General features: G+C 31.4%; 1 protein-coding gene across 1 annotated transcript in view; it reads left to right on the top strand.

Annotated features, from left to right (window-relative positions):
• Window positions 1–12,751, top strand: part of LOC143231393 (uncharacterized) — a 60,322-nt gene that overhangs the window by 12,127 nt on the left and 35,444 nt on the right. The window contains 4 exon segments of the mRNA XM_076465938.1: window positions 626–787; window positions 1,410–1,684; window positions 2,514–2,629; window positions 2,726–2,831. Coding sequence (XP_076322053.1) covers window positions 626–787; window positions 1,410–1,684; window positions 2,514–2,629; window positions 2,726–2,831 — 659 coding nt within the window.

Genomic DNA, 12,751 nt, shown 5'->3' with positions numbered 1-12,751 from the left:
AGAAATGGAATCCTTAAGGAGGGTTTGGTTTGAATTTCGCGCAAAGATAGACGAGGGCTATCCGCGCTAGCCGTCCTTAATTTAGCAGTGTAACATTTAGCTAGTTATCACCACCCACCGCCAACTCTTGGGCTACTCTTTTATCGAAGAATAGTAGGACTGACCATCACATTATAATGGCCCCACGGCTAAAAAGGCGTACATGTTTGATGTAACGGGGATTTGAACCTGCGACCCTTAGATTAGGAGTTGAGCGCCTTAGCCATCTGGCCATGTCAGACCCCTAAACGAGAGAAATTTTGATAGTTATATTTAAAAATGTTAGACAAAGACTCATAGAACATTCATTGGAAAATGTTGAGTCGGCGATCAGTTAAGCATTCCACTGATTTCTTAAGGCGAAATTATCATTTCCGAATACAATGTACAGTACGAATACAAAATAAATAATGCTAAAACCCATTGTTCATTTGTCTCATAATAAATGTCTAATTATATCGGTAGTAAATATATATTTCTGTACTTAACATTATTTTTGTTTATTTTGTAAATTAAGACTTTAGCAATACCTTGCTAAAGGTACTACAGTATTACTTATGTAATATTAAATGATTTATCATTTCAGGTTCCTGCGATTCTGCAATTTTGCCTGAGAAAAAACTCGTTTGCTATTACGAAGCAGGAAAGGACTTTCGACTGTCCCAGCTAGATCCTTGTATATGTACACATCTGTTGTGTGGAGCCCCGAATGTTCCCGACGGTTTAATCTCAAACATCGAAGAGCTGGGTGAGCTGGAAATGTTTATCTCATCAATAAATAGCTTTTTTCTGGTATTAGCGACGCGTATAAAAACAAATATTATCTACCGCATTAAATAAAAACATTCTTACGATACTTGAGTAACTTATAACAAGCGACTCTGGATTGAAAGTATTGTACATCAGGCATTTTAGAGGCTAGTAAAGGATTTCCTTATGGTAAGTTAAATACAGCTGAAAACGTTCAGAAGAGTTTGTTTGATTGTTTTGAATATCGCGCAAATCTACTCGAGAGCTATCTGTGCTAACCGTCTTTAATGTAGCAGTGTAAGAATAGAGGAAAGGCAGCTAGTCACCATCATCCACCGCCAACTCTTGAGCTACTCTTTTACCAACGAATAGTAGGATTGACCGCTCCCACGGCTAAAAGGGCGAGCATGTTTGGTGCGACGGTGATGCGAACCGTGACTTTCAGAGTACGAGTCGCACGCCTTAACCCACCTTACCATGTCGGGCCTGTTCAGAACAGTCTCGAACTCATGCAAAATCCGTTTTCAAAATTTGTGAAAATAGCAGACAGGCAGAAGGACAGAAAACATAAGTCATATAAGTATGATTTATAACTTATAAAATTACGTTTTCTTTTACAGACTCAGAAGATCTGAAAACTTTCTCAGATTTAAAGAAGATAAACCCCAATCTTTATATTCTTCTTTCTCTTCGTGTCTTTCCTGATAATATCGACTCCAAAATCTTGTTCTCTGAGTCTGAAATCAATAATACACTCAAGGAATTTACTAAAAATGTTCAAGAAGTCGTTCAAAAAAATAACCTTGACGGAATTGACCTGAATATTGATTATCTCAAGCGGAAAGAATATGGAGATTTGAGTGAACGCAAACAAATTGTGTCACTTCTTTTGGAGGTATGGCTGTTAAGATTCGTAAAGCATATTCAACTATATATCATAAATCTTTAACTATTCTTAAGCTCATGATACAACAACTACAAGTTAAATTTGTCTATAATGTCGAATGCTTTCAGGTATAATAAAATATAATTATACTCAAATGCCAGGGACGTTATAAAACATGAATAAGGAATTAACAGCCTTAGAATATAAATATAATATCAGTTATATATATATATTATATACCTATAACTATCATGGAAATATTAAATATTAATAGACATCACAAGAATTCTAAGATTTGCTACTTGTTAACTTCAGCAGTTAACAGCTGAGAAGCAGATACTCTCTATTTATTTCGAATATGAATATCCATAAGATACATTTTCCTGTTATTATCAGTTTTATTCCAACAGGTAAAAAGTATAAGAATCATTTTAACATTTAGTAGTTGTATTCCATCGACTAAAATACATGAAACAGTGTTTAAAGATTTATTAGTTGTATGTGTATGTTTGTGTTTTTTTATTTATAGCAAAGCCACATCGGCTATCTGCTGAGCCCACCGAGGGGAATGGAACCTCTGATTTTAGCGTTGTAAAGCCGTACATTTATCGCTGTACTAGCGGGGGACTTTTGCATGTAGTATGCTATAGTTTTATTTTTCTCAAAGGCAGTGAAAGTATAAACTATCATTTGGAATAACAATAACAATATCATTTATTCACGTATGGAAACCAAACGATAGTCAATTTTGGAAAAATGTATTCATAGTTGGACATGAAAATATAATGATGATTATAATATTCCAATTGCCTTTTAAGTTCTTTTTATATTCTTCTAGTATCTCAGATCAACTCTTGATGAGATTGACTCTTCTATTCCTGTTGTTTTGGCGGTTACTGTGGCCAAAAGACCCTATCTTCTTGTGAATGGTTTTGATCTTCCACTGATTTCAAAGTAGGTTTACCATATTTGTCTTTTAATATATATTATATATACCATGCCCTACTAACGATATTATGTGCTCTTAAATATTTTCTTTATTTGTTTTAGGTCTGTTGATTTCATCAATCTTCCAGCATTTCACTTTGATGAACCAGATGAAAGTAATCTGAGACATCCAGGTCGACTTCATGGTGTTGGTGACATGGAAAATGTTGTATGTATACTCATCAAACTATAGAGACAAGTCAATAAACAAATTACTAAGTAAATGAAGTATAAACGAAAGTTGGATCTTTAATTATTTTTTAAGGCAAACAAAACTGAACAGACGTTATCTCAAAGGTATCTGTAAAACAAGAGGAAACTCTCAATAGCCGCAGCTGTAATTAGATCTCAATTTGGCCAAGAAATGGAGTTATGAGCTAAACTTTTGTACAGAAAAAAACAGTCATTCAATGAGCTTCTATAATGCTGCTAAAATGACTATTTTCTCGCGTTAAAGGAAATTCTATTTGGAAAAATAATTCTAAGTAATACGTGATATTAATATATCATCACGAAAGTTACTTTGAGGAAAAGAGAAACCACTTACGTATATTTTACTTGCTTAAAACGTGTTTCATTATGGTGAAACAATTAAAAAGCGATACTTAGATTTTACTTCGTAAAGCGTAATTCATTGTAGGAAAATAATACAGTGGTACTTAATAATCTACTTGTAAAGCGTAATTCATTGTAGGAAAATAATACAGTGGTACTTAATAATCTACTTGTAAAGCGTAATTCATTGTAGGAAAATAATGCAGTGGTACTTTATAATATACTTGTTATACGGTTCTTCACTTTGGAGAAAAGGATCACAAAGTGATACTTTATAATGAACTTTTTATAAAGTAGTTCACTGTAGAGAAAGGATCACACAGTGATATTTTATATTTTAATTTTTAATATTAGTTCACCGTAAAAAAAGGATCATACAGTAATATTTTATATTTTAGTTTTTAATATTAGTTCACTGTAAGGAAAGGATCATACAGTGATATTTTATATTTTAGTTTTTAATATTAATTCACTGTAGGGAAAAAAGTCATACAATAATATTTTATATTTTAGTTTTTAATATCAGTTCACCGTAATGAAAGGATCATACAGTAATATTATATATTTTACTTTTTAATATTAATTCACTGTAGGGAAAGGATCATACAATCATATTTTATATTTAAGTTTTAAAATAATTAGTTCACTGTAGGGAGAGGATCATACAGTGACACTTTATGTTAATTTTTTAAAGAATATTTAATTTTAGGGATGTGATTGTATATTAGTATTTTATACTGTACTTTTTAAAGATAGTTCACAGTAGGGAGAGGGTCACATAGTGATACTTTACATTCTATTTTTAAAGGATACCTTATTTTAAAGAAAGAAAAAGAGCGATGCGTCACATTGGACTTTCTGAAGGATAATTAAGTGTCGATTAGGAATTCACAGTGATACTTTATTTTTCTCTTTCCAAGGGATAATTTCGTGCAAGCAAAGAATTAAAACTATATTGTTTGGTAGCACACTTGTATGTATATATGAATTTAATGCATTATTAACTAACGAAAAGGAACCACGTAATGTATTCTTAATGGTATTTAGAGATATAATATTACAAAGCACTGTAATGTTAGAACACTCTCGACAGTTCTGATGTATGAAAAGGCATCGTAAAGTCTTGCACGGCAGTTACAGCAAAGATCATCAAAACAAACAGAATACAGTACAGAATCGGTTACAGTGGTTGTATTGGATCTAATATTGAAAAAAACTTTCAAAGCTATTTTTTAAACAATTAATTTTCATTTTGGCTCAAATCGTTTCAAAAGATCCTCTTTAAAGCATTTTGTAAACGCATTACCACAAAACAATTTTATAATTTCTGTTTCATACATATGTTCAAGTACGAAATCCAATAAACTGTAAAAACCAAAACAAAATCACCTATCTCAGTTAACTGGTTTCACTTTTCGGTTTAATTCTCAGTAATGCCGCACTTTCGTCCCATAAGAATGTATTTTAATTCTTAGTAATGCTGCACTTTCCTTCCACAACAATGTATTTTGATTCTCAATTAGGCCGCACATTCCTATCAAAAGAATGTGTTTTAATTAATACTAATGACGCACTTTACTTCCATAAGAATGTATTTTACTTGTGTGTAATGCCGAATTTCCTTCCATAAGATGGCCTAGCGCGTTAAGGCGTGCGCTTCGTAATCTGAGGGTCGCGGGTTCGCGCCCGAGTCGCGCCAAACATGCTCGCCCTCCCAACCGTGGGGCGTTATAATGTGACGGTCAATCCCACTATTCGTTGGTAAAACAGTAGCCCAAGAGTTGGCGGTGGGTGGTGATGACTAGCTGCCTTCCCTCTAGTCTTACATTGCTAAATTAGGGACGGCTAGCATAGATAGCCCTCGAGTAGCTTTGTGCGAAATTCCAAAAACCAAACCAACCTTCCATAAGAATGTACTTTAATTCTCACTAATGCCGCTCCTTCCATCCATAAGAATGTATTTTAATTCTTAGTAATACTGCACTTTTCTTTAATAAGAATGTATTTTAATTCTTAGTAATGCCGCACTTTCCTTCCATAAGAACGTATTTTAATTCTCAGTAATGCCGCACGTTACTTTCATAAGAATGTGTTTTAATTCTTATTAATGCTGTACTTTCCACTATTAGGAATGTATTTTAATTCTCAATAAAGCCTCACTTTCCCACCCTAAAAATGTGTTTGAATTCTTACTAATGCCGCATTTCCTTCCATAAGATGTATTTTAATTCTCAGTAATGCCACACTTTCATTCCATAAGAATCTATTTAACTGTCATTAATGATGCACTTTCCTTGCAAATAAACGTATTTTAATTGTCAGTAATGCCCCATTTTCCTTCAATGAGAATGTATTTTAATTCTCAGTAATGCCGCACACTTTTTCTATATCAATGTATTTTAATTTGCAGTAATGCAGCTCTTTCCTTCCGTATAAATGTATTTTAATTCTTAATAATGCAGCACTTTCCTCAAATAAGAATGTATATTATTATCTTAGGAATGCTGCATTTTCGTCCAATAAAAATTGATTTTAATTCTCAGTAATGCCGCAATTTTCTTCCATAAGAACATATTTTAATTCTCAGTAATGCCGCACTTTCCATCTATAAGAACGTATTTTAATATTTATTATGATGCAATTTTCTCCAATAATAATGAATATTAATTTTGAGTAAAGCCACACTTTCCTTCCAGAAGAAAGTATTTTAATTCTCAGTAATGCCGAATTTTCCTTCCATAAAAATGTATTTTAATTCTTAATAAAGCTGTACTTTCCTCCCATAAGAAGGTATTTTAATTCTCATAAATGCCGCATTTTTCTTCGATAAGAATGTATCTTAATTCTTAGTAATGCGAACTTTCCTTCTATAAGAATGTATTTTAATTCTCAATAATGCCGCACCTTTCTTGTTTGTTTTGGAATTTCGCACAAAGTAACTCGAGGGTTATCTGTGCTAGCCGTACCTAATTTAGCAGTGTAAGACTAGAGGCAAGGAAGCTAGTCGTCACCACCAATCGCCAACTCTTGGGCTACTCTTTTACCAACGAATAGTGGGATTGACCGTCACATTATAACGCCCCCACGGCTGAGAGGGCGAGCATGTTTTGGCGCGACTCGGGCGCGAACCAGCGACCTTCAGATTACAAAGCGCACGCCTTAACGCGCTAGGCCATGCCAGGTCGCACCTTTCCTGCCATAAGAGTGTATTTTAATTCTTAGTAATTCTGCACTTTCACCTATAAGAATGTATTTTAATTTTTAATAATGCTGCACTTTGCTTCAATAAAAAACTATTTTGATCCTCGATAATGCAGCACTTTCCTTCCATAAGAATATATTTTAATTCTCAGTAATGTTGCACTTTCATTCCTTAAAAATGTATTTCAATTCTTAGTAATGCCGAACTTTCCTTCGAAAGAATGTATTTTTATTCACGGTAATGCCGCACTTTCCTTCAATAAAAATGTATTTTAATTCTTAGTAATTCTGGACTTTCATCCCATAAGAATGTATGCTAATTCTCATTAATGTCGCACTTTCCTCCCATAAGAACGTATTTTAATTCTTAGTAATGCTGCACTTTGCTTCGATAAAAATGTAATGCAGCATTATCCTTCCATAAGAATGTATTTTAATTCTTAGAAATGCTGAACTTTCCTCCAAGAAGAATATATTTTAATTGTCAGTAATGACGCTCTTTTCTACCATAAAAATGTATTTTAATTTTCAGTAATGCCGCACTTTCCTTTCATATGAATGTATTTTAATTCTCAGTAATGACACTTCTTCCATCAAGAAGAATGTATTTTAATTATTAGTAATACTGCACTTTCCTCCAATAAGAAAGTATTTTAATGCTCAGTATTGCAGCACTTTCCTTCCATAAAAATGTATTATAATTCTTAGTAATAAAGGACTTTACCAGCATAAGAATGCATTTTAACTCTCAGTAATGACGCACTTTACTTCAAGAAGAATGTGTATTAATTCTTATTAATGCGGTACTTTCCTCCAATAAGAATGTATTTTAATTCACGGTAATGCCGCACATTCCTTCTATAAGATTTTATTTTAATTCTTAGTAATGCTACACTTTTTTTCCATACAAATCTGTTTTAATTCACAATAATTTCGCACTTTCTTCCAATAAGAAAATATTTTATTTCTTCGTAATGTTGTACTTTCCTTCAATAAGAATGTATTTTAATTCTCAGCAATGACGCACTTTGCTTCTATCAAAATGTATTTTAATTCTCAGCAATGACGCACTTTCCTTCCACAAGAATGTATTTTAATTCTCAGCAATGACGCACTTTCCTTCCACAAGAATGTATTTTAATTCGCAGGAATGTCGCACTTTAATTCCATGAGAATGTATTTTAATTATCAGTAATACCGCAGTTTTTTCTTTAGGAATGTATTTCAATTTTGAGTGATGCCTCACTTTCCTTCCACAAGAATGTATTTTAATTGACAGTAATACTGCACTTTCCTTCCATGAGAATGCATTTTAATTATCAGTAATGCCACAATTTCCTTTTATATGAATTTATTTTAATTTTCAGTAATGATGCACATTCCTTCCATAAGAATGTATTTTAATTTTCAATAATGCCCCTTTTTCATTCCAGGAAAATAAATTTTAATTCTTAGAAATGACGAATTTTCCTTCCATAAGAATTTATTTTAATTTTCAGTAATGCCGCACATTCTTTCTATATGAATGTATTTTAATTCTCAGTAATGCCGAACTTTACTTCCATCAGAATGTATTTTATTCTCCGTAATGCCGAACTTTACCTTCCATAAGAATGTATTTTAAATGTCAGTAATGCTGCACTTCCCTCCATAAGAATGTATTTTAATTGTCAGTATCGACTCACCTTCCTTGCAAATGAATGTATTTTAACTGTCCGTAATGACCTCTTTTCCTTCAATGAGAATGTATTTTAATTCTCAGTAATGACGCACATTCCTTCTATATCAATGTATTTAAATTTTTAGTAATGCAGCACTTTCCTTCCATAAGAATGCATTTTAATTTTCAATAATACCGCACTTTCCTTCCATAAGAATGAAATATAATTCTGAATAATGCCGCTCTTTCCTTCCATAAGAATGTATTTTATTCTCATTAATGCCGCACTTTCTTTCAATAACAATATTTTTTAATTCTCAGCATTGCCGCACTTTGCTTCATAAGAATGTATTTTAATTCTCAGTAATGCCGCACTTTTGTTCCATAAGAATATATTTTAATTCTCAGTAATGCCGCACTTTCTTTCTATTTGAATATATTTTAATTCTCAGTAATGATTCACTTTCCTTCTATAAGAATGTATTTTAATTCTTAGTAATACTGCACTTTTCTTAAATAAGAATGTATTTTAATTCTCAGTAATGCCTCACTTTCCTCCCATAAGAAGATATTTTAATTCTCAGTAATGCCGCACTTTACTTTGATAAGAATGTGTTTTAATTCTTATTAATGCTGTATTTTCCACTAATAAGAATGTATTTTAATTCTCAATAATGCCGCACTTTACTTCGTTAAGAATGAATCTTAATTCTTAGTAATGCCGAACTTTCCTTTCATAAGAATTTATTTTAATTCTTAGTAAAGCTGTACTTAACTTCCATAAGAAGGTATTTTAATTCTCATAAATGCCGCAAATTCCTCCCATAAGAATGTATTTTAATTCTAAGTAATGCCGCACTTTCCTTCCATAAGAATGTATTTTAATTCTCAGTAATGCCGCACTTTACTTTCATAAGAATGTGTTTTAATTCTTATTAATGATGTACTTTCACTAATAAGAATGTATTTTAATTCTTAATAATGCCGCATTTTTCTTCGATAAGAATGTATCTTAATTCTTAGTAATGCCGAACTTTCCTTCCATAAGAATGTATTTTAATTCTCATCATTGCCGCACTTCCCTTCCATAAGAATGTATTTTAATTCTCAGTAATGCCGCACTTTCCTTCTATAAGAATGTATTTTAATTCTTATTATGCTGAACTTTCGTTCAATAATAATGTATTTTAATTATCAGTAAAGTCACACTTTCTTTCCAGAAAAAAGAATTTTAATTCTCAGTAATGCCAAACTTTCATTCCATAAGAATGTATTTTAATTCTTAGTAAAGCTGCACATTCCTCCCATAAGAATGTATTTTAATTCTCATAAATGCCGCACTTTCTCCATATAAGAATGTATTTTAATTCTTCGTAATGCTGCACATTCCTTCCAAAAGAATATATTTTAATTCTTAGTAATGCTGCACTTCACTTTCATAAGAATGTATTTTCATTTTTAATAATGCCGCACTTTCCTTCCATAAAAAGGCATTTTTATTTCCAGTAAATCCGCATTTTACTTTCACGAAAATGTGGTCTAATTCTTATTAATACTGTATTTTCAAAAAAGAAGAATGTATTTTAATTCTTAGTAATGCCGCACTTTCCTTCCATAAGAATGTATTTTAATTCTCAGTAATGACGCACTTTACTTTCATAAGAATGTGTTTTTATTCTTATCAATGCTATACTTTACACTAATAAGAGTTTATTTTAATTCTCAATAATGCCACACTTTCCTTCCATAAGAAAATATCATAATTCTTAGCAATTCCGAACTTTCCTTCAAGAAGAATATATTTTAATTGTTAGTAATGTTGCACTTTCATCCAATAAGAATGTATTTTAGTTCTTACTAATGCCGCACTTTCCTTCCATAAGAATGTATTTTAATTTCCATTAATGCCGAACTATCCTTCCATAAGAATGTATTTCTATTCTCTATAATGCTGCACTTTCCTTCCATAAGAATCTATTTTAATTGTCAGTAACGACTCACCTTCCTTGCAAATGAATGTATTTTAACTGTCCGTAATGACCTCTTTTCCTTCAATGAGAATGTATTTTAATTCTCAGTAATGCCGCACTTTACTTTGATAAGAATGTGTTTTAATTCTTATTAATGCTGTATTTTCCACTAATAAGAATGTATTTTAATTTTCAATAATGCCGCACTTTACTTCGTTAAGAATGTATCTTAATTCTTAGTAATGCCGAACTTTCCTTTCATAAGAATTTATTTTAATTCTTAGTAATGCTGCACTTTCCTCCAATAAGAATGTATTTTAATTATTACTAATGCCGCACATTCCTTCCATAAAAATGTATTTTAATTCCCAGTAATGCCGAACTATCCTTCTATGAGTATGTATTTTAATTGTCAGTTGTGCCGCTTTTTCCATCCATAAGAATGTGTTTTAATTCTTAGTAATTCTGCACTGTCTTACAATAAGAATGTATTTTATATCTGAGTAATTCAGCACTTTGCTTCCATAGAAATGTATTTTAATTCTCAATAATGCCGCACTTTCCTACCATAAAATGTGTTTCAATTCTTACTGATGCCGAATTTCCTTCCATAAGAATGCATTTTAATTCTCAGTAATGCCGCACTATTTTTCCATAAGAATCTATTTTACTTGTCAGTAACGACGAACTTTCCTTGCAAATGAATGTATCTTAATTATCAGTAAGGCTTCACTTTCCTTTAATGAGAATGTATTTTAATTCTCAGTAATAACGTACATTTTTCTATATCAATATATTTTAATTTTCAGTAATGCAGCACTTTCCTTCCATATGAATGCATTTTAATTCTCAATAATGACGCACTTTCTTTCAATGAGAATGAAATTTAATTCTTAGTAATGCCGCACTTTGCTTCAATAAGAATGTTTATTATTTTCTTAAAATGCAGTATTTTCTTCCAATAAAATGTATTTTAATTCTCAAAAATGCCGCACTTTTTTTCTATATGAATGTATTTTAATTCTCAGTAATGCCGCACTTTCGTTCCATGAGAATGTATTTTAATTCTTAATAATGCCCCATTTTCTGTGCATAAAAATGTATTTTAATTCCGAGTACTGCTGAACATTCCTTCCATGAAAATGTATTTTAATTCTTGGTAAATCTGCATAATCCTACTATAAGAAGGTATCTTAATTCTCATAAATGCCGCACTTTCCTCCCATAAGAATGTATTTTAATTCTTAGTAATGCTGCACTTTGCTTCGATAAAAATGTATTTTGATCCTCGGTAATGCAGCATTTTCCTTCCATAAGAATGTATTTTAATTCTTAGTAATGCTGAACTTTCCTCCAAGAAGAATATATTTTAATTGTCAGTAATGCCGCACTTTTCTACCATAAAAATGTATTTTAATTTTCAGTAATGCCGCACTTTCCTTTCATATGAATGTATTTTAATTCTCAGTAATGACACTCCTTCCATCAAGAAGAATGTATTTTAATTATTAGTAATACTGCACTTTCCTCCAATAAGAAAGTATTTTAATGCTCAGTATTGCAGCACTTTCCTTCCATAAAAATGTATTATAATTCTTAGTAATAAAGGACTTTACCTGCATAAGAATGCATTTTAACTCTCAGTAATGACGCACTTTACTTCAAGAAGAATGTGTATTAATTCTTATTAATGCGGTACTTTCCTCCAATAAGAATGTATTTTAATTCACGGTAATGCCGCACATTCCTTCTATAAGATTTTATTTTAACTCTTAGTATTGCTACACTTTTTCTTCCATAAAATCTGTTTTAATTCACAATAATTTCTGCACTTTCTTCCAATAAGAAAGTATTTTATTTCTTCGTAATGTTGTACTTTCCTTCAATAAGAATGTATTTTAAATCTCAGCAATGACGCACTTTGCTTCTATCAAAATGTATTTTAATTCTCAGCAATGACGCACTTTCCTTCCACAAGAATGTATTTTAATTCTCAGGAATGTCGCACTTTAATTCCATGAGAATGTATTTTAATTATCAGTAATACCGCATTTTTTTTATGAATGTATTTCAATTATCAGTAATACCGAAGTTTTTTTATGAATGTATTTCAATTTTCAGTGATGCCTCACTTTCCTTCCAGAAGATTGTATTTTAATTGACAGTAATACTGCACTTTCCTTCCATGAGAATCCATTTTAATTCTCAGTAATGCCACAATTTCCTTTTATATGAATTTATTTTAATTTTCAGTAATAATGCACATTCCTTCCATAAGAATGTATTTTAATTTTCAATAATGCCCCTTTTTCATTCCAGGAAAATAAATTTTAATTCTTAGAAATGACGCATTTTCCTTCCATAAGAATGTATTTTAATTCGCAGTAATGCTGCACTATTCTCCAATAAGAATGTATTTCAATTCTCAGTAATGCCGAACTTTTCTCCAATAAGAATGTTATTTAATTATCTGTAATTCCGCACTTTCCTTCCACAAGAATGTATTTTAATTGACAGTAATACTGCATTTCCTTCCGTGAGAATGCATTTTAATTAACAGTAATGCCGCAATTTCTTTCCATAAGAATGTATTTTAATTCTCAATGAAGCCAGTTTTTCCTTCCATGACATTAAATTTTAATTCTTAGTAATGCCGCACTTTCCTTTTATAAGAATGTATTTTAATTCTCAATAATTCCGCAC

Source organism: Tachypleus tridentatus, chromosome 11 (assembly GCF_004210375.1).
Source record: "Tachypleus tridentatus isolate NWPU-2018 chromosome 11, ASM421037v1, whole genome shotgun sequence".
Lineage (NCBI taxonomy): Eukaryota > Metazoa > Arthropoda > Merostomata > Xiphosura > Limulidae > Tachypleus > Tachypleus tridentatus.
Note: the sequence above shows the minus strand (reverse complement) of the source record. Positions and strands in the feature narration are given on the sequence as shown.